Raw genomic sequence first — 25959 nt, forward strand, 5'->3', positions numbered from 1 at the left:
TGTTGTGTCAGTTTCTTGTTGTAGTTCGACCGAATCAGTGAAAGACGAGTTAAAACTTATTCTGCAGGTTGTGAATGACGAAGACAAACAGGTTGAATGGTTGTACATGAAAACTTAAAAATGAAAGTTACAACTTGTATGTAAGGTTTAATTTATTCAGACAACTGTTACCTAGGAAATCCACTTTGATCTGATATATTGCCAGTCTTTGTCAGAGGCGTCTGCTGAGGCTTTGATTTTTTCTTTGAACTTTCCTTCTGCGTAGTAATTCTAGCAAGATTCCTTTTGATTAGTATGTTAAGGTTGAATTTATTCAGACAACCTTTACTTCAGAAATTAGCTTTGATCTTGTGACGTGTTTTTATTGTCAACTGCCAGTTTTCGTCAGTGTCTGCTGATCACTGATGTTTCCTTGACTTATCTGTAGTAATTCCAGCAAGATTCATTTTGAATAGTACCTGTATGTTATGGTTCATTTTTTTCAGATGTTACTGGAAATGCTGTTGGAATTACTATGCGGAAGTCTAGGAAACTTTAAAGGAAACATCAAAGCGATCAGAAAACGCCTCAAAAGAAGACTGGCAGTTAACAGTCGAAATACATCAGGAGTTCAAATTGGATTTCCTAAGTAACAGTTGTCTGAATAAAAAAAATCCTTAATGTACTATACAAAAACAATATTGCTGGAATAGGTTAAGAATCTTTTAAACCAAAGGGTTCAAACTCATTTCAGGTATCACTAACTTGTGAGTTTATTATTATTGTTTGAAAATGTCAATAAGAAGCAGTATTCTATATTCCATTATTACTGAGAATGCATTCATTCGTAAAATAATCTAATTTACAAGATTTAGCTAAAGATATTGTGAATGAAACAAAAAAAAAAATCATTGGATCAATGTCTGTAATCCTACAAACTGACTTTTTATTACTTTATAAATGAATATTTAAAAGGGTCTTGATTTTATTGTAAAATATTTTTTTAAATCCAAATAAACTGAATGCTGCCTAAATATGTTGGGTAAACCCTTTTAAGTCAAAAAGATTTTCTATTGCAAAGGTTTAAGTGTGAAACTTGAGCATCTATTGTGCTTAGAATATATGAAAACTGCAGTTCTGCATATGACATAGTTAAATCAGGTAAATTAGTTGATTTTTTTTTTTTCATGTGCCTATTGATTTATTTTGTTAAACTTGCTCAAAACACACAGAACAATTTAATAAAAGGTGCTAAAACATTTGTGTTACAAATTATTTAAAATGCTCAAAATCTAAGACCTGGGAATAATGTGAAGTATGAAGACACAAACATTTACTGATTGTTTTTAGTCAGATGCATAAAAAGCTGAGAAGTCAAACAGCCTCAGGGTTTGTGCTGTGTTGATGTGTTTCTCTGTCTTTAGTGAGAGGAAAAAGTAAAACTGATGAGATCTTTCATAAAGAAGATACCATGGTTGTTTCTCTACAAATGAATCCTGTAGATTTTAGATCACATCCAGTAATTATAGTGGATATGCACTGTTTTCTATAGCTGGGTCTGTCCTTGGAGACAAACTATCAAACCACTCTGTTATTGCACAGAAAGACAGTGCTTTAAAAATCACGGGAAACTCTTGGGTTTTTTTTCTGAATAGTGGTTCAACTTTAGAGAGCTGTTTATTGTCACATCAGGAATCTTTAGTTTCTTATGTAATTTCAATTTACCTGATCGATGATCCCTGCATTTCTTGCAGAAGTCAATGATCTTTCATTTTTTTTTAATTTTTAGATACTTGTAGAAAACTCTATAGCAGGAACTGTTCGTCACCCACTTTGACCTTGTTGCCTGTGACCTTTGTACACTTGTGAACTTTGATGTTTAAGCCTTGCCCGGAGTGCAGACAGCAGGCAGACAGGCTATAGCAGGTAGGGCCACAGTAGATTAGGATGTGTTTTGTTAAAATTTGAACTGTGGAGCAACCGTGACGTTTGTTGTGTTTATAGAGACACATAGTGGGGTTTGCTCGACAAAGTGGAAGTAAATGAAAAGAGCATCTCAAAGCAGTGTGAGCGGGCAGGGACAAAAGGTGAGGGGGGGCAGATCCCTGAACAGAGGGGGCCACAATTTAAAAGTCTGATATACTGTATATACACAAATAATTTCACCTCAGTAATGTGCAAATATGTCTTGAATCTCCTTTTATAAACCTAACATATTCAGTATATACGTATAGGATAAGATTTAATTCATTTGTCATTTTTGTACAGTATTTGAACCCCAATAAGTTTACATATACCCATTAAAATAGAATAAATTACAAAAATTGTTGGTGTAAAGAACTGTAAGAAAATTAGATGATTCATTTCCAGAAATAGATTATCATTATTACTGTATAATCCCTAACTGCAACTAGAATAGTAATAAATGAAGACCTTAGATGTTATTCACTGAAACCCCAGTCACACTGGTGGAGGTAAGCTACATCTGGAGCCATAGCAGCAAGTTGTAAGTAACAGTTTGTATATGTATGAAAGTATATGTACAACAAACCTTGAATGGCCGTCTTCAACCCATTAAAACCACACAGTAGAGTGAACTGGGTGACCTTTATCACAGTGACAAAAAGGTCAAAGAAGGTTGTAGATAAAACCATTAGTCAATTTAACTCATGATGTGACACACAGTAATGGTTTTTGAAATCTGATGCAGCTACATTATATACGTTAAACACTTTTTACATTGAAAACGTTTTATTTTCTAAAAATATCAAAAAAGATTGGGTACAGCAAGACTTTTTAAAGTGGAATTGTTAGTCCCCCCCTGTACATGTGTGTGTGTGTGTGCAACCTAATCTCCCAGTTTGTTTGAGTAGTTGCGGACAAATTTAAGAAAGCAATCCTATTCCCCCAAGCAATCTTATTCTAATCTAATATGATAAAGTACCTAAATGTAATCCAAGCAGTTGTACTGTACACATACAAGTATAATTAAAGTATAAAAGGTCTAAAAGCTCCCCAGGTGCTGCTACAACATTTCGCTACACTTTGTTAAATAAACTGCAGACTTTAATTCTCAAACAGGTCTGTAGATGAGTCAGACTTTACCCCACAGCCCCTTAAAATACATCTTTAATCGATTAAAACTTTGTGCGCCATCTTTGACCAAGTCCTCTGCATGAAACAACTGAGTGTCTTTAAAAAAAATGACCTAAAAATAATTGGTTGAGGAAGATATGACCTCCTCGACGTCCTGTATCGTTATCGTGAGCCCAGTATCGTATTTCGTCTCGTCTTGTGAACTTTGAATATCGTCCCACCTCTGCTATCTACTTATGTGTTTTTTGCTGTACTGAGTGGGAGTGGTGTCTGCATGTTTTACTTTGCTCACTGAATAGTGTATTTGTACTATTTTTGCATGTAAACTATTTGATGTTCTGGATCCCAGGAGGAATAGCTGTGGACATGCACTAATGCTACTTGAGATCCCAGTAAACAATTTAAAAGTTACAAAGTAGAAATGTGAGTTTGTTGTAAAGTCGTCCAATGGGCTCAACTAAAAGGCCTTTTTAGGCCCACGGACCGTATGGTTGATCTAAACATAGCATCCAAAGCTGGGGCGATGCCTGATTTCCATATATAGGCATTACTATTAATATGTTATGGTTTCATTTATTCAGATAGCTTTTTTTTTTCAGAACATTTTACTTTGAAATTTAAAAGAAGACCAAATCAGTGCCGTTTAGAGATTAGTAAGTGATTGCTCGTCATAATATACAAGTTTAAATACATTAAAGGAAATTCAAAGCAATACAACCTGTATACAATACATACCAACACGGTTTTTAACTAAAGTAATGTTGGCCTTAATTACGTCAAAAAAGCAGGTAAGCTGGCTGTTTACACTCATCTTTAAAACAAATTTACGTTAGGGGAAAAAAAAAATAGTATTTATGAAACTGCATAAACATATATTGTATATACACATACATATGACAGCGTAGTGTATAAATAATGTTCAATGCAGTTATTGATGACAAAACACAGAAGAGTTATTGGATTGGAATTGCCTTTACTACGCTACTAGTGCGCATGCGCTTGTAGGAGGCTCTCAAACGTTAAATTATTTTTCACTACAGCGGCTCTGTTTCTCTTCTTTTTAAACCGGTGCTCTACTGTGTTGCTTCAGTCCGCATGTGTGTGTATGTGTGAACTGTGAACGATCTGTACGTGGTTCCATTTTCAAAACAGTGAACTTTATCGTCTTCGGGTCTCCATTCACCAACCAGCTCAGCCCCGCCCCCGTCTACGTCATCTTATGTTTATACACACCCCCTCGCGGCTCTCTTAACCGGTCACCATCACAACCGGGCGGGATATTTCATCAGCCTTCCACCAGCTCCATTATTCATCTGTTTCCTGAACATTTCAAAGGTAAATACTCGAGGTCTTCGTTGAAATACTGTTTTATTATAAGTGAGTCGTGCGTTAGCGGCTTTTCCGTCAGCGTGTGACGTTCAAGACGCTGAGGTGAACTGATGCAATAATCCGTGTGCGTTTTTAAAGGCTGGCTCTCTGTTTAAAATTAGCATCAATATACACTCCAGCTTTAACGCACACACACCGAAATACATTTGTTTTAGTGCGTTGTTGTGTAAAATACAATACTTTATTTTGAAGTGGCTGTAATTTGTGATTTGAGCGAATGTTCAAAGACGATGTTTCACCGGTTTCCCCTTCTACATCAAGTAGATGTTTGATTTATATTAGTAATATTATTACAGCAACGTGGTTTTGAATACAAAAAACGGAGTTTTCACACTCGCTTTTACAATCGTCGTGTGTTTAGAATTCATTGTTTGATTCGAAAACGCGCCACGCTAAAGATATCAAGGCGTGTGAGTGATGCGTTCAAAGACATAAACACAAAAATACAGATTTTTCCCTCAACTTCAATTCGATTCTACTTCTGCCTTAAAACAGGTCCGTCTCTGCAAAATAAGCTATTTTTTTTGGGTTATTGCATGTCATTCACTTCAATGGTGCTTCATAGCTGATGCAATACACCTTATAATGGGATGCTGTAGATTTAATGGTGATATCGTTTTTCAGTGTGGCAATTTAACACTACGTGTAACCTTTTTTTTTTTTTTTTAATTGTAGATATACTAATATTTATAATGGTATTATAGACGACATGAATTAAGCAGAATACACAGGTTTAAACGACGCGAGCTGTGTTTTTCGCGTCAGCAATATGCGTGCACTTCGGATTTACTACATTTCTTGAGTTGTGAAGGCATCACGGGCTCCACGCTAGCCATCCTCGGCCACGTAGCTTAGCGAATGTTTGAGCTGTGACACATGTGTAGATACACAGAGACCTGCCCCTGAACGTCTCACCGCGCCCATCGTGGCAGCTTTAACTCGTGGTTTCGTCCAAATATTAATTCCTACACACTCCCTGCACTGTCATTGGCTGACTGAACTGAGCTTATATTGCATCAGCCGATTGATTAAAACCTGAAGTCACCAAAAATTCTTAACAGGATGGGTTAATCTTTAATTATGCAACTCTTTTATTCAATTGTAAGATATTATGTTTGAGACATTTATTAATGGTTTTAACCAATGTCTTACTGTTGCTGACAATTGTTCTGTTTTGACAAGCCTTTTCTTACACTCCACGCTACAAAATAAGTCATAAATGTATGTATATTTGGTGCAGATATCGGATCAGTATTTACTCAAGATCGCAATTTCAGTATCGTATCGGAAGTTAAAAAAAAAAAAAAAAAGGTGCCACCATGCCATTAATATGTAAATTATATATTTCAGTAAAATACCCTCATTTCCTATTCAATATGATATTTTAACATGAAATGTTTATTGGATTTAGCATGTTTTCAATTTCTATTCCTTGTCTAGCTTTTTGTTAACTAATCAATTTTTATAAGCCTAAGGCCTATTCTTTAATGTAACAGAATACAGTAATTAAAGAATAAGGTGCACATTCTAGGAATTATTTGTGCTCAGTAGTTGTAAAGCAATGAAGAAAAATCTTAACTTTTTGTTGTTGTTGAACATACTATTTTCTTATACTTCAGTTTTAATGTCATAGTTACAGTTCAACTTTTTTCTGAACCGTCCTTTTACTAAAAGATTAATCTTCAAAAAGATGTTGAGCATTTCGCTCACAGAGCTAATGCGTGAAACCAGATGAATGTTTCCCAAACTGGTTTGTCTTATACCTGTCATGAATAGCAGCTTAATGCCAGTGTCGGAAATGTGTAACCGTGCAGTTGTACATGAACGTAATGCATTTCCCTTTCTTGTGTTTGTCATACTAGTGCTGCGCCCAAATGAACTACGTATTTCTGTAGAAAAGGTGTGTCTGTGTTTGACTAAATATTAGTGCTGTGCAGACTAAATATTTAGCACTGTAATATAGGCTACACATATATAGTGAACTATTTTTATTTTTTTATTATTATTATTCACCTTAGTTACAAATGTTGCTCAATAAGGACACCTTTACAGGGTGTTTTTTTAAGGATATTAGACCCACTGTAGCCATTTTTAAAAGCCCTTTGTGCAGTCATTCTGTGCAGCTTTCAACTTATCCTGAGTGACTATGACTACCTGTTAACATTGAGCTGTTCTGCAAAGCAAGCATTTAAGACAATTTTATGAAATAACTTGTGAATGGTATCATTGCAGTCCAAAAAAAGCTGACGTTGCACACCCTTGAACCAAGCAGCAGCCATGTTGAAAGTCTCAGGTCAATCTGAGCCTGATTCGCAGAGATATTTGAGGAACAGACACACACACAGACAGAGGTTTCTTGTTTTATAGCTGGATAGGCCAAGGCTTGCTGTTCTACCTGCATGCGTTTACTCACACCTGGAACATTCTGGCGTTTCCTGCTTTCATTGTTTGTGTTAAAGCCTGGGGTTGGGTCTAATGAGGTATTTTGTGCTATTGTAATCTTTGAGTGAACTGAAAAGTTTTTGATTTGATGAAATATCGAAATGCAGTTAAACATGGACGTGGAAGACAATCTAGTCTGGTCTTGGTTTAGGTTGGTGTAGTTTAGTGTTGTAGGTGGCCTGTTCTCGTGCCAGAGAAAGGTAGTCATGCTGGTCCTGGGAAACGGAGCAGCCTCTCCGTTTGTCACATTCCATTTCACAGTGTGAGCACTTTTTGGCAGGAGCGGCTCGGCGAAGTCCACTCAGGTCACTTTGCAAGTCACTCGGTTCTCTTCTCTCCCACGACTCAGTTTTAGTGTGGAAACACACAACTCACAATCTCATGGAAAGCCGTGGTCAAAATTACGGTTCACTGACTAGAATGACCAGTCATGGTGTTCTTTCCAGGGTTGTGCAAGGTCATATTTACTCCTTTCATGGAGTGCAGATTGCTGAACACTTTGTTATTCTGTTGGTGTCACAGATTACAGACACGGTGAAAAACTAAATCTACATCACGGAATGATTGTGTTTATTTGGTTTAGGTTACCCTAGTTTGTTGAGAGTTTTGATCAAATTAATGTGACTGTGTAATCAAATGATTAACTAATGTCCAGTGTCCAATCAGAAGTGTTGTTGTTCAACAGTTTTCATCAAAACAAAGCCACGTTAGTCCATTATATAAGAAGAACCAGGAACGGCAACACACAGTAATGATGTTAGAAGGTTTGCCACTTCTACAATAAGCCTCTTAGTTTGTGTCAGCAGTGTTAAGTCAAGCCACCGGCCACTTATTCCCAAAGCCTGTTGTAACCGGAACACCATCGCTCCCACTGCTCACGACAGATTCAGTCCCGACTGAGCTGTGAACAAAGAAACAACCAAACGAGTAAATGTCACTTCCAATGTGGCGAGGACGAGTGGCATCCTTCTCAGTGGTGTCTGAATTATTCATGCTCGCAACTACAGGTGGTTCACTAGGCTTTCCATGATGATGTGTGTGACCCTGTGCGTCACATCCTCCACACAAGCTGCCCCACTTGCACAAACGGGCAGCCTCGTGAAAAGCACAAGGCAAAGATTAATGAAACCACCTTTAATGAGGTCATAATGGACTCGGATCAGAGATTTAGCCACCTTTTTACGTGGGAATGTGGGATAAACCATAGAGTTTTCCTGGAACTGGGTTTTCAGTTTGATCAGCATCACTTCATTGGACCACAGCCTGCTGATTATATTGTTTGGGTTTTGGACATGGCAGGGACACCCTCAGATCTCAGGGCTTGGTATACGATTAGAAAACTCTTGTGGAATGTCTCACCAATCAGAGATTTTTAGGGTTTCTGTGATATACAAGTTTCCCATCAGCCCTCAGAGGGTTGAATGTTTATTATGTTGTGCTGTTTCTGGTTCATTGTTGCTCTGTTCTATTAAACTGTCCGGAAGGGGTTGCCTGTTTAGAAGTATCGCATATTTTGCTTTGATATCCAGTTTCTTTTGTGTTTAGTGCTAATAATAGGATATTAGCCAAGATACCAAAGCAGACTGTATAGAGTAGTGTATCCTGTGTGCTGTGAAAAAGGGCCCAATTTGGATCGCCACATGTCCTCTATCTGAAATAGCTGTTTATTTTTCCCAAATTCTTTACATTGTTCAATGTTGTTTTGAACAAAGTGAATTTGTTAAACCTTAGGATATAATTTTCTTTTCTTTTTTTTTGCACACTGACTGCACTGAATGATGTGTGATTAAAATATGTGATTTTCAAATAAATAAAATAAAAGCGGAACGTGTCATTAACAAGGTTTGTCCAAAACGCTGTGGACCATAAATGGACTAAACTAAGTCGGTGCAAGTGAAATTCACGTTTAAACTAAACATTTTAACAAGTATAATAGATGTAAATATAGAGCCTTTAATGTGAGCTCTGATCTCATAATATACTGTTCCAAATACAGTTGGTCCAGGCGTAGCTGCTGGGTTAGTGTTTCACTCGTCTTTAAGGGAATCATGTGTCACTCCATCTGCACAGAGACACTTTCCAAGTAACTTCCCTGCCTAATACTCACCTATTGCACTTCCTTTTCTGAATGAACTGCATGTAATACAATACACGTTTTTCCATTTTACTAGACTATTTAAGTTGGTATTTGTTCACTGAGTCAGAGTAAAACATGTCAGCAGGTTCAGTCATACAACACTCCAACACCGTGACCATATGACCTTACAACTCATGACCATACGTTTTATGGACTTCCTAAGCAGTTGAGCCATACAAACGTGTAAGTTAACATTGTAATAAACTCCAAAGGCCATTGGTTGGTAATAGCATTTGTGGCTTTAGTAAATTCCAACCAGTGTAGTATTTGAAGATAAGATAAACACAAACCTATCACACCCTGGAAATGATATGCTTGTGCATGCTTTGCATAGATCCATGTCACTGTACCACCAATGCAGTAGTAGAAAACTGTGAAATGGCATCTTTTGTGAGGAGTGTTGGGATGTGTTCACTTTTTGTACCTATTGTCGTCTTAAGTGTTAATTAGCAGCATGCATGACACGTGGCATAAATCTTTTTTCAGGGGCAGAAACAATTTATCTGTTTAAAACTTGGATTGGTTTTGTGGGAAAATGACCATATAAGATAATTCTCTTGTATTTCATTCTCAAAGTGTAGGATAAACACGTTATTAAATGTTAACAGAAAACAGGAGTACACATGCATAGCCTGTGTTGATAGTTTTTATTTTAAAAGTAGAAGTTTGTGTGTTGGGTGTGCACCATTTTGCATTATGTTTTATTGTTGCTACACATGCACTTTTATCTAAAAACTACTTCAGAGGTCTTTGACTTTCTTTTCTTATCATGAGTTGGTTTCAAGGTGAAAAACGTGCAGAAAAAGGTCTGGGTCATGGTTGTTTCATACGTACCGTGAGGTGGATTGAGTTTGCACTTTGCACTAGTAGTGAGTCGGCTTTCTCTTTCTCATACTTTAGATAACAAAAGGCCAAATGGCTATCTGGAAGGCAGTGCTTAATAATACCCAAATAAAACTCCAATCAGTAACAATGTACCGGTATATGGAAAAAAGACTGAGGAAAAAAACCCCAGATTGGTAAATGTCATCAAACGAAAAAATACAGAGGTTTTAAAAGAATGAAGAAAAAAAAACTTTATAAAATTGATACAAGTACTTCTTTTGTTTTTTTGCTGACTTTTTTTTTACAGGTTGTGCATTGAACAATTTAATGTGTTGCATTCAAGGATTCTTCTGGTCTGAAATGTGGAACGTACATGATCAAACACTTTTACTGGTGAGTTAGCAAAATGAGAATAAATAGGTTTTTGTGTGAAGTGTGGGGGAAATAATTTGAAATAAAATGTTAACAAAACCTTTAAACTGCGTTAATGGTCACTTTAGGATAGTGCTGTGCTATAATGGAGAAAATTTTATATCATGATATAGGTAGATTTATATCCTGATAATATATATGCCAATATCGGATTCCATCCTCAAAATTACATGAAATGAATGGAAAATTGCTATAAATTTTATATAAAAATAAACTTAAAAAAATGTATATCTCAAAATAAATAGTACTTCTCCCTTAAGAATCTTCTCAATGAAGGAATATTTGTGACTTTTGCTACATATACTGTTGTCACGTGTTCTGATTTGTAAATTTTGTGTGTAAATCAGAATCAGAGAAAACTTACCTTAATTAAAAAGGCAAAGAGTGGCATCTTAAAAAACAAACAAAACAAAAAAACAGAACTAATAATTACACACACACACACACAGAAAACAATGAAGTTGTAAGGTAAACTGAATAACAAGGTGATGAAATGCCACCGGGGGTGCAAAATCCAACAATAATGCCCTCTGCTATTGTTTTAAACGTACCTGTAGTGAATTTTACTCGCAAGCTCCATCAAAGATCATATATGATAATAGGGGTTTCTTTAGATTATATTCTTTAAAATTCCTTCTGGTTTCCAAGTGCGCGCTTGACCCCAGGTTTTTTTTTTTTTCTGTTTCGGTCCATTTTTTTCAGTCGGCTTTTTTGGTGAGAAAAGTATTTGGGTCAAAAATGCACTTGTGGGAGGCCGGATTTTCAGCGAAATTCCAAAATATATACACAGTTCATTTGGTTGGTAGCTGTTTTCTAAAGGTAGTGCACGTGTGTCTATTTATCAGGCTCCTGCTGTTGATATTAGCTTGAATTCAGCCAACCATCGTTTCCTCACAGTCTCTGCCTTTCCCAGGCTTCTCATATCTGCTGAAACAACACAACAGCACTGGTAGAGCACCTGCTTTCCCAGTGAGGGAGTAGTAGGAATTAGACGGAGCGTTCCTTTTTTGTTTTGACAGGGTGTTCACTGCTCCAGGTTTATTATTTAAGATTTAATGAAGACCAGCTATAAGCGTAGCATGACACCTTTGGATGATCTTTTCTCTAAACCACCCTACTCACGCCCTGCTGGGTCGCACGCCGTGTTACTCAGCATTAAAGGAGTAGGTATGAATTCTTGGAAGTTACATAACTGGTATTAGTCGACACAGGTTCCCATGCATTCTGATAACATTTCAGCCTTTTTCTTTTTTCTTTTTTTTAAACTCCTGCTGACTATTTTATTAGAGTTTGATCCCGGGAAAGTTTCCAATTTGTCTTGTGATAACTACGGTAAATTTGCTTTACATGGACCTGTAGCTGTCTCAGGCTTTGTATCTATTAATTCGTTTAGTTTACATTTTCAGTGAATATTCTGCATTTTTAAAATGTTTAAAGGACAAATACTAAAGGAAAGACAAGATGCCGCCCACAGCGTACAATAAAGAGATCTGTGAGCTTTGGGTTTTTACTGAATAGTGCCATGTTTTGTGCTCTTGTTGCCTCACAGGTCCTAATTGGCTGCAGAAAATACTGTGATCACAGACCCGCTGCTTCCTGTGACGCTTATCCTCGCATATCCACACCGGAAGAGCCTTAATATCTCCTCGTGAAGACTTGAACACAGCTTGGTCCAGCACCCACGCATACTCACAGCAAACATGGCCAGCAAGCTGTCCAGCATCGGAAAGTCCCTCCTCCGTCGCCGGGCATTGGACTGTTCTAATGAAGAGACCCGCTTCGCCCGCTGCTTGTCCACCCTGGACCTCATTGCCTTAGGGGTGGGCTCCACATTAGGGGCTGGTGTTTACGTCCTGGCCGGTGAAGTCGCCCGGGAGAAGGCGGGGCCCGCCATTGTCCTCTGTTTCCTCATCGCTGCCTTGTCGTCCATGTTGGCTGGTTTGTGTTACGCAGAGTTTGGCGCCCGTGTCCCCAAGACAGGCTCCGCCTACTTGTACAGCTACGTGACTGTTGGAGAAATCTGGGCGTTCATCACAGGGTGGAACCTCATCCTCTCATATGTCATAGGTGAGCACAGAGCCAATGTTCTCCTTTGAAGCCATATTCTGACCTCAAACATCAGGACTGCTTTAATGCTTCTGATTTTAGAATAATGACAATGATTAGAGTCAAATAATCACCAAATGTTTCATAATTCCTGAAAGAGGCGGGTGTAATACTGGAGGTACTGTATAATGTCAGTATGTGTTACTGGAGGTACTGTATAATGTCAGTATGTGTTACTGTGCCTGCAAAGACTGAATCTAAGGAACATCTAAAATGAAATAATCATTTAGTTTGTTTGTTTGTTTATTTGTTTCCTCCTAGGAACGGCCAGTGTGGCCAGGGCGTGGAGCTCCACATTCGACAACCTGGTGGAACAGAAGATCTCTGGTTTCTTTCGGGCCTCGATGGCAATGAAGGTTCCAGGAAATGTTCTAGCAGAGTACCCGGACCTGTTTGCTCTCATCCTGGTCCTGCTGCTCACAGGTGAGTTAGAGACGCAGAGGAAAATGAAGAGTTCTTTAGATGTTTAATGTAATATTTCTTAATAAGGAAGGCGAAAACAAGGTTTTACTGCAGGGCCTCAAATTTTCTATTTCAAAATTTGCAAAACTCCATTTCGGGGTATACCCATATGTGTCACCTTACACTTTACATCGTCTTTCCCTATGTGGATTATATTACTGGCTATGAAACTTCTAAAATTGTCCCAAACATGCAAAATAGGGTTAATAGATTCCCGAAACATGCATGTGCGGTATTTCCAATGAAGAGAAAAAAGGGTAAAATGGATTTTTCAGTTTCAGAGCGCAAATTTTGTTTTTTTTCCTTCCGCGATCACAGAAAATCGTAGGCCCTGCACATTAGAGCACCAGGCTGGAAAAATCCAGTATTTGAGTTCGACAAAATTTTGACAAGTTCTGCCCACTTTGTAGAAAATTATAAACATATTTATTTGCAAAAATCCCTGATTGTACATTTTCTTTTGAAATGCTTAAAAATCAGAATAACTAAGCTTAGCTAACAAGTGTTTTGAATGGTATTATATAATTTTGAGCTCCAAGCTAAACAAGGTGTTATGTAACTTGTTTAATGTGGTGTAAATATTAATAACTGAACTGACAACAGTTGTTATTCCAGCGTTACAGCGTGCGTAGCATGCCAGTGTAATGTATGATCTAATGAAGCACACATAGAAAACAACTCATGCTGTTCATTGATTCCGATCATAATGCCTCTTCCTCTCTCCTTCCTCTTCCTGTCATCAGGGCTCCTGGCCTTTGGCGTGAGTGAATCTGCGCTCGTCAATAAGATCTTTACTGGCATCAACCTGGTGGTTCTGGGCTTCGTCATCATCTCAGGCTTTGTCAAAGGAGACACGACCAACTGGAACCTGACGGTGGAAGACTACATCGAATACACCAACAACACCAACAGCACTAAGCCTTTGAAGTCAGTGTTAAACAGCAGGTTCTGCTTAAGTTTCACTTTGGTGTAAGTGTTAAACATTGTGTGGCTTTCTCTGCTATCTATCACTCAGTGTGGAGAGTGAGTTCGGCGTGGGTGGTTTCGCTCCTTTTGGCCTCTCTGGAGTCTTGTCTGGTGCAGCCACCTGCTTCTACGCCTTTGTGGGCTTTGACTGCATCGCAACAACAAGTGAGTGTCTTTATGTAAAGAAACATCTTCAGAGTGTGTTTTAAAAAAAATATATATATATACATTATTACTTGTCTTTTGTAAATGACGTTAAGTTTTATGTAACACTGGCGTCCTGAATGGTCTAAAGTAGAGCTGTGCAATATATCGAGATTCAAAGGGGGTACTTAGATTTAGAAATAAGAGGAAGGGGGTTCTTGAACCAAAAAAGTTTGAGAACCACTGTTTTAAAGACACGGACAGCTCGTGGTTGTGGACGCAGCTCAATGAAATTCATCTGCTGTACTTTCTCTGCTCCGTGTTTGAGTGAAATGAAGGCGCTCCCCTGCTGTGTTGAGGTTCTCATGCACCCTCTCATCTTCTCTCGTTTCATCTGCTGCGTCCAGGCGAAGAGGCGAAGAACCCCATGCGGTCCATTCCCATCGGCATCGTAGCCTCTCTTCTCATTTGTTTCTTCGCGTATTTCGGCGTGTCCGCCGCTTTGACCATGATGATGCCGTACTACCAGCTGGATACGCAGAGTCCTCTGCCCGAGGCCTTCAACTACGTGGGCTGGGCTCCTGCCAGATACATTGTGGCGGTTGGGTCTCTGTGCGCGCTGTCCACCAGGTGGGAGAGAGAAAATGTTTCTGTTTGCACCTTGGAGTGATAGATTTGTTGAGTTAAACCCCAGACCTTTCTTTTTAGCCTCCTTGGCTCCATGTTCCCCATGCCACGAGTAATTTATGCCATGGCAGAGGACGGCCTGCTCTTTCGGTCGCTGTCTATGATGCATTCTCGCACCAAGACTCCCCTCCTGGCAACCATTGTCTCTGGGATTGTAGCAGGTGAGCCAGTTTGTACTGCCAGTCAGTGGTTAGCTTTACTGCAGGAAGAGTTCACAGATCATTCACATTTCTGTTTTTTTTCAGCTCTGATGGCGTTTCTGTTTGACCTGGGAGCTCTGGTCAACCTCATGTCTATTGGGACTCTTCTGGCTTATTCCTTGGTGGCAATCTGCGTCCTTATTCTCAGGTATGCAGCGTCTCTCTCTACCGACGTCTCCTCATGCAGTGCATTCTCCAAAGCAGCTGATGGACTTCTACTGTTTGCCATTTTGAAAGCAATGTTATATCATATGCTACTGGCAGCCTGGGTCTAATGTATTTGTGGCCCCCAAAGCAAATCTCCTAAAATTGTAATTTAAGAAGTTGGAAGGAATATAAAGCCCAACATAATACACAAAATAACTTCCAAAACACACAAATCAACCGCAAAATGCACAAAGTACACAAAAGCACACAAAAAATACACAAAATGACATGTAAAAAGACAAAATGAAAACAAAGACAGACTCAGCAACCACTTAAACAAAGAAAATTACTATAAGAACACAATACAGAATAGTTCCAAAGACACACAAACTGTCAACTAAATTACACAGAATGACAGGAAAATACAGAAAACAACAACAAATGTACAGAAGGTGACCCCAAAAACACACAAATCGACTGCAGAATGCATAAAGTACACAAAAATACACAAAATAACTATATGACAACAAAGACAGACACAGCAACCACTTAAACAAACAAAAAACTAGAAAAACAGCAACACATTACAGAATACCTCCAAAGATACACAAACAAAATGACAGAAAAATGCACACAATTACAACAAGGACACAAACAAAAACCACACATAATGAGTAAAAACTGACAAAACAACAAAACCAGATAAAGACATGAAAAAGACAAAGCACTTTTTTCTCCCTGTATTAATGCTCAGAATGGTCATTATTCTAAAGGCTGACATGAATGTTGATGATGTGGCTATCGAATCAGATACAAGCCCATTTTGTGGCCCCCGCGGTGACAGAGTTGCCCATTCCTGTCATAAGTTGTGTGGAGTGAAGGAACAAAGGATTTCATTCTCACTCGTGGTTTATTTGTTTATATATTTGTTTTATTGTAGTAAACATAGTTGTTGTTCCTCCTCAGGTATCAGCCAGGAAACCTGAACTCCTCCAGTCAGATGGAGAAGCTGGTGGAGCAGGTGGAGAGGGAGAAGGCAGTGGACAGCGGCGATGAATACACGGAGGCGGAGGATAGGCCGCTCCGCGAGCACTTCACCGCCAAGCTGCTTTTCTGTCCAAGTGGAAACACGCCCACACTGACCTCAGGGAACATCGTCTACGCCACCACCGCCATTATCTGTAAGTGTGTCACAGAGATAATCACCAACAAGCGACGTTCTCCGTCATGGCCGAAGTAAAGATTGTGAGCTTGTCCTTGTGTGTCGGCAGCTGTTTTTATCGTCATCCTGTGTGCGATCCTGGCTAATTGTTTACCGGAGCTGCTGCTACTGCGTGTAGCGGTGATTGTGCCATGTGTCATCCTGACTCTGCTCTGTATCGTCTGCGTTATCATCATCTGGAGGCAGCCAGAGAGCAAAGAGGCTCTGACTTTCAAGGTAACCACTGTTCCCTGAGAGCAAACACTTCACAGTTTGTTTCTTCGTAATCTATCCACATGTATCTGTGTGGTTCGCCCTTTTAGCTACAGGAAAATAGAATTTTGAGCAACCACGGCATGAATTTGTGTTTGTCGTTTTAAAAAATGTAATAAGTTATTTCAAAATATATCCAGCTGACATTATTGCAACTTCATTAGGAATTAAGGCTGTGCAATTAATCAAAATTCGATTGCTCACTTTTGCTCAAAAGTGTTTTGTGCAAAAGTGAACATACTTGATTTTAGTGGTCGAAGGATTCTATTTTACATTGATTTGTACAAAAAATAAGTAACTTTTTGGTTGACGAATAATTGTTTTGAATAATCGTGATTTAAATTGTGACTAAAATAATTGTGATTATGATTTTTCCTATCATCGAACAGCCCCAGAACACTAGTTTGAATGCTTATTAAAACCCTAAGATGACACACAGTTGTTTGTTTCTCACTGCCAAAACTAATGATTCTACTTCCTGGAGGCTTTATTAGCTTAAGCCTATTGGAACAATATTAAAACAAATGACATTATTTGTAAAACACATATTTAAACACAGTCAAAAGATGCTGAGACAGCGGCATGAAAACCAGTAAAATCAATATGATAGCAGTGAGTAAAATTCCACAACCTTTTGATGAAAAACTCTTGTGGGATCCAAAAATTAAAATAATGAAAATGTATTAAAACAAATGAATTTTAGCCTGAGAATTTTTTATTTTATTTTTTTACATAATTAAATAAGTGTGTTGATGTTGTCTGCGTCCTCAGGTCCCGTTGCTTCCCTGGTTGCCACTTTTCAGTATTTTCGTCAACATCTACCTCATGATGCAGCTGGACTGGGGCACGTGGTGCCGCTTCGCCGTCTGGATGGCCATCGGTAAGTTCTGACCGCACGTCCTCTTTCTTTTTCCCGCAGACATCGGTTTCCTAACTTTCACTCTCTTCTCGCTCTACATTTACACCTCTAGGTTTTGCCATCTACTTCTTCTATGGTATCAGGAACAGCAACGAGGCCGGCAGCCGGTCGCCCTCCTGCAAATACGAGCACACACTGCAGAACAAGACGCCCATTTACACGGGCGCTAGTGGCGGCAGCGACCTGGAGGCGGGCAACAGCCCTTGATACAGACACTGATATTTACCTGGAGAGCAACTTTAATCTCAGCTACACTGCAGAATGTGGCCATGGTTACAGAAGAATACGTTTAGAGCTCAAAGGCTGCCCTGGGTTTAAAGGGAGAAGAGGCAGGAACACACCATTATAAACCCATTTGTGTTTAGCCTTAGCCACACACAGACGTTTACCTGCCTATTTGCTGTGCTTCAAATGGACTAACACTGATGAATTATGAAGTTATTTCATAATTACTGGAAGAATGTTACGCTGCAGCTGCTTTTTTGCTCCCTTTCCGCGCTTGAAACCACGTGGCCACAAACGGGATCAGATGAACCTTTTAATTTTTTATCATCCCAATATTTTAAATCTTCTGCCTCTGTTCCGAACTATAAAACCTGATAGTTTACAACCCATTGAGTAGAGCTGTGTATCTGTTGTCTGTCGCCCCAGCTTCAGGCAATGATGGAAGAACAGTACAGCTAGTGTACAACTGGGATCCCCAACCTAGATAAACATCTAATTTAATTATTCTTCAACAAATCGCACTTATCAAGAAGATTTCAATCTTCTTCGCTGCTTCCTGTTCATGGATGTTCAACTTCCTGTGTGATAAATGGATAGAATAGCTTCATGAGTGTGCCACTTCCACTTCTAGCTTCCCACAACACTTGGATTCAGTTACAGTATGTGTTGCAGACTATACTCTATAGAGTAGCTGTTGTTTCATCAGTGCTACATCTTCTATCACACAGGAAGTTGTGCCCATACATCATCAAATGCAGCACCTCCTGGGATCAGGTGGATTCACAGTAATGGTCATGTGTTGGTTAAAATAGTCTCACATGAACAAAGATGACATTAGACGCACAATGTAGCCACATGGGGGCGTTGTTGGGCTTGTTCCGTCTTCTAAAAAGTCTGAAAACATTTGAGAACCATCGAAGGGCGACAGTGTGATGTGAAGTCGTTATCGTATCTTATCCGTGTTTAGTCTGAGGAGACGTTATAGCAACGTCGATCGTAACTGAAACCTTGAGCGGTGACAGAAGAGAGTGGAATCTCAGTCTGTTACACTGGTTTTAATCCAATTTGGGCCTCAAACCAATAAATTGTCCTCCCTTCACTGTGTTCTCTGTACTTCATTGTGATACAGTATTGGTTTTTACAAATGTTCTTTTTTTTAGTTTCATGTACTCTTGGCAGCTTTGTCTGTTGAGTCCCCATGATTTTTATTTTTGTATTTACTCTTCATCCATTAGAGCTACTGGACATATTTAAATGTTTTGTCAAAGATTTCTGTAATTTAGATGTCTGCTTTTGCCTTTGACGTCTTTCCACGTGTCTTTTTATCTTCCTGTTTTATTTTTGGTCTGGTTTTTATGTTTTCTTTTACAGATATCGCTTTCTGCATTTTTCCTGGAAAAGTCTCATCTTCTGTGATTCTTTGAGATCTTTTGATGCCAAATGAACTTTCTTTTTTGGAATCTCTCCGAAACAAAGAAGGACCACTAACAGTTGGTCTCTAAATCAATATTTTAAACCTGTTTTTAACCCAAGCTTCTGGACTAGACGTAAGTTATTATTATTATTATTATTATTATTATTACTAGCAAACATTTGTTGTTGTTTTTAGTGCTTTACTGTAGAGTGTACAGTATTTGTTTAAAACTGTATGATGCTGTAAATTATATAAATGTCCTTTCTTTTTAATAAGTATAATATGATCAGGGTTTTTTCTATTGTCATTAGCTATAAAATGCTGCATAAATCCACATGAAGGTCTTCATATCTCTTGGAATAAACGGTTTTAGTGGAAGCTAAATTTTAGGGACGATGTGTGTCCCTCAGAGCAGAGAGCTGATGGGATTTGTGGACAAACGTCAGCCCTCGTGTCTTTTTCCATCCCACCAGCTCTCATCTCTGCTGTCTTTTTTGGCACAATAGAATCTATTCTAGCCCTGGGTTTATATCTTGTAAATATAACTGTCAGGTATAAAATTAGCTGTTGTCAATGTTTTTTAAAAAATAATAAAATAAAATCATGATTCATTCTTCAGGTCGAGTCTCTGAGTGCATTTGTTATCAGAGTGCGTGTTCAAGGCCTAAAGTCACATATCAGGTTTTTCCATGACTACAGGCATGTTTGATATCAACTCTGTTTCCACCTGTGGGCAGTGAAACACGTCAAACAAAGCCTGCTATGACTCGCCTTAATGACAGGTATTTCAGCATTAGATGTTGTTTTTAAAGTTGCGTCATTTAGCTTCAGCTTTTCTAAAGTTGCACTACCAGCTTTATAATTTACATTAGGGGTGGAGAACTTCAGTCCTCGAAGGCTGGGTTCCTGTGACTTTTAGATGTGTCCCTGCTCCAACACACCTGAAAGCCACCCCTGATTTACATCAACAATGATTCAAGAAACATGTTTATTGTGTAGGTATTGCCAACTTCTTACTATGCGATACTGAGTCATAATTTTGAGATAGCGTCCTCTAATTATGACTTAGTATCTCATTGAAATCTCATAAATGTGAGTTAATAATTTTTTTTTACTATTATTTTACTTTTCCTAGTTTGTTTGTTTGCTTTTTTTTTTTTTACTGGGCTTCCATACTAACCGCAAACGGGTGCAAATATTTTTTAGCCTATTAGTTTTGTGAAATTTGACACCTATAAGTAAACGCATGCAAAAAAACAAATCACAAAATATTTAACGTATTAATCAGGGTTTATTCATGCTCATGATCAGATACTAAGTTCTAATTAGGACTCATAATTGAGATAGTATCTCATAATGATGACTTAAGAATTTTACTCTTATATTTTACTTGGTTTTTTTTTTTACTGGCAGAAATGGACTTTTATACTAACCACAACCAAGTGAAAATGCTTTATTTTAAAAGGCAAAATAAAGTAATAGTTTTGTGAATTTTTTGACACTTAATAGCAAATGCATACATGCAAAAAAGAAAAAATCAACAAAGTCCATAATGTATCAATGTCAGGGTTTATCCATGCAGCAGACACACCTGGGAAACTTAGATATTGGTAACATTGTAATTATGTGATAAAATACTAGAAGATGCAAAAAAAAAAAAAATCAACATTCAAGAAGGGATGGATTGGTTTTCAGGGTTGATCAGATCGCTCTGTATTAGTCACAAAGAAAATTCAAAGAAGAAAAACTGAATATGAAAACAGCAAAAGTATATTCCAACAATGTGTTACATAAGGAGTGTTTAACATGTTTTTAGATCAGGGGCCACACAATGTTAAAAAAAAAAAAAAAACTTTCTTTTTAAATCAAGGAAAGTGCAGAAAATGCTAAATATGAATGATTGCACTTAAATATTTTTAATAATGTTGGATATCTGTGACTGAACTACAGTATATGGTGCCTTCCCTTATTGAGTTTGACATGTTTTTGGGTGTCTGTAAGCTTTATTTTGAAACAATTGCACAACATACACTTGCAAAAGAAAAAAAGTCATCATTTTCCAAACTGCTGAAGATCTTATAGTTGGTTGCACAATAGAGGCATCACAATATGTTGAAACATTTGTTTCAGGTCACGTTTACATCAGTGGAAATCTGACCAAAACGTTTTGTGATCATTTAACATTAATAAGCTCACGCCTCCTCTGTTTTTCTAAAAGGACTTACAGCAGAAAACAGCTCTGAGAAGGTCTGAATGTGATGGTAGATGATGGTTTAGAGTTGAAGGTAAACTGGGAGGAGGCGAGGGATAAAAACTCAATATTTTGTGATTTCAGTTCCTTATCAAACCTTTTTATTAACATTTTTAAGTTGACTTTAATGCCACCTAGTGGCTAGTTTCCATCAATCTCCATAACAACGGGAAGATAAAGGGGGAAAATTAAGGTAAGGCTATCCCAGGGATGGCTTATAAGCATTCGGCTGTTTATTATTGTTCAATTGATGGTGTGCGATTAGTCAGAAATTGCAGGGAAATTGCATTTTTTTTTCACATTACAAGCCCCCACAATTATTATTACAGGCAGAGGTTTATTACATTTGCTTTAATGTCTTCAATAGCAAGATTATAATAATATTATCGCTTAAAATTGCACTACCAGACCATAATAAAGGATTAAAATGTGCCTACTTCGGAAAAAATTAATGATTAATAAATCTCAAATTGCTAAACTTTACTTTGTTTTTATTTTTCCCACAATTTCATCATCACCCTATTCCTCTACTTACATTCTGTTACATCAAATTGCCATCTCATACACTTTCTTTACATAATTTGTGTACATAATGTATATATCATACCGGTTATACATCTGTAACAGATTTTGTCGACTAAAATCTTTGTGTCATTTAGTTGACTAAAACTAGACTATAACCAAACAATAACAGACAGGTGACTAAATTCTGACTAAAACCAAGTTTCATCTTAGTCAAGAGACTAAAACTAAATCATAATTTGCTGTCAAAATGAACAGTGATCAGATGAGAACCACTGAAATAAAGAACCATTTAAGCCAGTGTTTTTTCAACTTTGGGATCGGGACCCCATGAGGGGTCGCCTGGAAGTAAAATGGGGGTCACCTGAAATGTATAGTAATTAATAAAAACTTTAATAAATTGCTGATTAAATTTTTATTTTTTGAAATGTTTACATTATTGTTCTTTTACAAATTAAAACACACACACACACACACAAAAAAACTGTATTCTATACTTTCACTTTGTCCAATATAAGTCTAATTATTATTATTATTGGAAGTAATCTTTTTGTTTTGTCTTAATTTTTTCTTCTTCTTGTTTTTAAATGATTGCATAATTTTCATTTTTTTCCTAGTCCTTTTTTTTTTTTTTTTTTTTTTTTTTGGGACGCCTTCAAGCTCACACAAAACGCAGGTGAAGACAGGTAATGTGTTTCTGAGTGGCTGAAGAAAAAAATAAATAAATTAAGACTAAAAAATCAAGGGGAAAAAAGTAATAATAATAATAATAATAATAATATCAATAATAATAAATTAAGATTAAGACTAAAAATAATTAAGACAAAAATTCCGCTACCCACCCCGTTTTTTCTCGCTACTGGCTCTGTTTTTTTTTTGTGGCCCTAATCCAAAGTAGGTTGGGAACCACTGAGAGTAGAAGCATGTGTCTACATACTGTGGCCACCAGAGGCTAAATTTACGATTTCATGTAAACGCACCACCACCGTGTGGCAGACTGGACCCTAAACAGGGCTCAGAGTCAGACTGAGCTGGTGAAAGTGGTGTAAACTGGGACAGTGACTGTTGTCCGTGGGGTCAGTGGTCGTCTGTCCTGTGCTCACAGACAGGTGAATGTCTCCTACGGTGCAGACATGCAGCAGGAGCTGCTCTACAAAGTGCTGCTCATCGGAGAGCTGGGAGTGGGGAAGACGTCCATCATTAAGCGCTACGTTCATCACATCTTCTCCCAGCATTACAGGGCCACCATCGGGGTGGACTTCGCCCTGAAGGTGCTGCAGTGGGACCACGACACGGTGATCAGACTGCAGCTGTGGGACATAGCAGGTCTGACTGACACACACTAAGCACTGCTGGCATATGGAGGTAGATCTGGCTCTTTATTATTCAATGAAAATAAAAAATCAAAATAAAAAAAAAGTAAACTTTTTTTATAATTAAATTTTATTTTGTTTTTATTTTTTGATTAAAGTGATTTTTCTTTTGATTGAAAAATTTTTTTTTTTTTTTTTTTTTTTTTTTTTTAACTTTATAATAAAGACACAATTCTACCTCCATACTACCATCAACACCAACCAGGGACGCGTCTTTATGTTCATTAAACTTTCTGTTTGTTGTTTAAGGCTTTTTCTGAACACTTTTAACAGCATATATTTATTTATTTTACATATATTTAATCGCTAATTTTGATACTTTAATTTCTGGCCAAAATCCTGATTTACTGATAGAACGAAAAAGCATCAAATCTGGATTTATTGGTGATAATTTTAATATTCAAGACAATCAAGACACCGATATATGTGTACATTGTAATTTCACACTAAAAGTTCATTATTTTTAGTGATGATGTATATGATTGATCAACGTTGTCGCTATGGAAACACACAGTGCCGTGAAGAGTATCAGATTATTTCCATCATGTTTTCATTTGAGAATAAAGCAGTTTCAGGGATGGATGATCCAGTGATTTACAACATTAGAAACATCAGAAATCTGCACTGAACACATTTCCACCATATAGAGGTTTTTCATTGGCGTACTGACACTTTTTGTTGTCGAAAGTGTGAAACAGAAATCAGACTCACTGCAAAATGAATTTACCATTTTCTAGTATAAATAAAGAACAACAGAATTAGGAACAATCGCCAAAAACTATTGGAATCCTGAAACAAAGGCCTTTAGGTAAATTAAGTTAGAGAATTTTACTGCAACATCTGGATTTGTTGTGGGTTTAAATGAGCATATGTTCAGATAGATGAGATCTTCGAGTAACACATTATTGTAACATGTTATTATGTTTTAGATTTGTATCTGTTTGGACATTTGATGTGTGTCTTCTGCCCGACTGAGTCCTTCCCTGTCATTTCAAGCCTGAATGAGGAATGTCGATCTTGTGCCTGGATGTGACTCAACTGATCCCGTGCTCGTAATATTAGTCACATGATGAGCACCACACACACACACACACACACACACACACACACACACACACACACACACACACACACACACACGGTGGTGTTACTAACACACCAGTGCTTTGAGTCCATTGGATTTCAGGGACATCAAAGGTGTCTTTATGTGTGTGTTCCAGGGCAGGAGCGCTATGGTAACATGACCCGGGTGTACTACAGGGAGGCTGTGGGAGCCATGGTGGTCTTTGACGTGACCCGGGCCTCCACCTTTGATGCTGTGCTGAAGTGGAAGAACGACCTGGACTCCAAGGTTCAACTGACACACGCACGCACTCACACACACACACACACACACACACACACACACACACAGACATACAGAGCTGGGCAATATATCAAGATTTCAATTTTGGTGGTATAGAAATTTACGATATCGCCTATGAACATATGTTCTTATTTTATAGCTTATTTTGTATTCAAATAGTCGTTTTAGGAGTCGCTGCTTTCACTACTCCTCAGAACAGCATAAAAAGCTCAGTTAGAGGGATTCCTGAATGCGTTCTAACCCAGACCGTCCCCTAAACAAGCCACACTACAGAACTCACTCGCACGTGCTGTCCCTTACAGCAGAAAAAGACTAAAGTGGCACATATTGTTCAGCTGTTTGTTAATAAATGTGCCTGTGTGGCATTTTGTGGCAAATTTAACCCTAAATTGTCTTCCTGGTCAGACTCCGAGTTCAAAATTATTTATGATGTTTATGATTTATATCGTATATTGCCATTTTGAGAAAAAATATTGAGATATGAGTTTTGATCCATATCGCCCAGCCCTACACACACGTGTAGAAAATACACAAAAAACAGCACAAGCAAACAAACAAGTATTACTTACAGTATAAAGCAGGCATATGTGATCTGCGGGTGAAATGTGGCCCATGTTTAATCCAATATTGACCCAGTAAGGAGGGATTGATCAATTAGGGATTTCACGATTAATCCCATAATAATCCACATTGATTAGTGGTGTGCCAAAATATCGATACCACGATATATTGCGATATTTCATCTTGCTGTACGTTATCGATACACAGGCGCCAAGTATCGATTTTTAATTTTTTTAAATTTATTCATTATTATTTATTTTTTTAACTGTGTTAAGTCATGTCCATGTTTACCTAACATAACAATGAATTGGTAAAAAAAATGTCATAGAGTTGTTTACCATTAATAGTGTGCGACACCGATTCGACATGCAGTGCAACGGGGTGCGTAAAGAGCTTTCGTGTAACGTTATGTAAACATGTCTGTAGGGCAGGACTAGTTTCACTGGTTTGTCTGTAAACATGATTGACGCAGTGTGAGATTGATTGATACATTTAAAGTCGTCAATTTGTTTCAGTGTCATTGTTCAATTGCCTGTATAAGAAAAAGTCATGTAAAGCCCCTTAATCAGTGAACATTAATCATGACCTCTTTTATATTATATATATGTATTATATATTGTGTTTTGTCTGAAAGAAAAGCATACTGTAGTTAATATGTAGCATTTATTGATTGTTGACGCATGTGATTTTTGTTTGATTCCAAATGTGATTATTAACATTTTTTTTTTTTTTGCAATTTTTTGTTACTTTACATGTCCAAAGATGGTAATGAATTAAAATATAAGGTATATAAGGAGTTCATGTGATTTTACGTATTTATGGTATAGTGTAAAATTGATTAA

At 37.7% G+C, this 25959-nt stretch overlaps 2 protein-coding genes across 3 annotated transcripts; both read left to right on the forward strand.

Annotated features, from left to right (window-relative positions):
- Nucleotides 1-4180: 4180 nt before the first annotated feature.
- slc7a3a (solute carrier family 7 member 3a) lies at nt 4181-18729 on the forward strand. 2 transcript variants are annotated; one of them, XM_028467242.1, is made up of 12 exons: nt 4181-4410; nt 11850-12367; nt 12668-12829; nt 13612-13795; nt 13884-13999; nt 14386-14608; nt 14687-14826; nt 14911-15013; nt 15979-16193; nt 16284-16450; nt 17258-17366; nt 17458-17612. In XM_028467242.1, the coding sequence occupies exons 2-12, from the start codon at nt 12001-12003 to the stop codon at nt 17610-17612; spliced, it is 1941 nt and encodes a 646-aa protein (XP_028323043.1). In that variant the 5' UTR covers nt 4181-4410; nt 11850-12000. The 2 variants fall into 2 exon arrangements, with proteins under 2 accessions (XP_028323043.1, XP_028323044.1); XM_028467243.1 differs by lacking the exon at nt 4181-4410 and having other exon boundaries at nt 12001-12367; nt 17458-18729.
- Nucleotides 18730-22792: 4063 nt separating this feature from the next.
- LOC114476026 (ras-related protein Rab-32-like) lies at nt 22793-25554 on the forward strand. Its single transcript, XM_028467267.1, has 3 exons — nt 22793-23143; nt 24411-24560; nt 25544-25554. The coding sequence occupies exons 1-3, from the start codon at nt 22951-22953 to the stop codon at nt 25552-25554; spliced, it is 354 nt and encodes a 117-aa protein (XP_028323068.1). The 5' UTR covers nt 22793-22950.
- Nucleotides 25555-25959: the final 405 nt, after the last annotated feature.

This window comes from Gouania willdenowi, chromosome 14, assembly GCF_900634775.1.
Source record: "Gouania willdenowi chromosome 14, fGouWil2.1, whole genome shotgun sequence".
NCBI lineage: Eukaryota > Metazoa > Chordata > Actinopteri > Blenniiformes > Gobiesocidae > Gouania > Gouania willdenowi.

Excerpts from the sequence above, each read along its gene's own strand:
- slc7a3a (XM_028467242.1), top strand. The coding sequence starts at position 12,001 with ATGGCCAGCAAGCTGTCCAGCATCGGAAAGTCCCTCCTCCGTCGCCGG. Across the intron at positions 14,827-14,910 it reads TGTCTCTGGGATTGTAGCAG|CTCTGATGGCGTTTCTGTTT; the intron begins GTGAGCCAGTTT and ends GTTTTTTTTCAG. Across the intron at positions 15,014-15,978 it reads ATCTGCGTCCTTATTCTCAG|GTATCAGCCAGGAAACCTGA; the intron begins GTATGCAGCGTC and ends GTTCCTCCTCAG.
- LOC114476026 (XM_028467267.1), top strand. The coding sequence starts at position 22,951 with ATGCAGCAGGAGCTGCTCTACAAAGTGCTGCTCATCGGAGAGCTGGGA. Across the intron at positions 23,144-24,410 it reads GCAGCTGTGGGACATAGCAG|GGCAGGAGCGCTATGGTAAC; the intron begins GTCTGACTGACA and ends TGTGTGTTCCAG.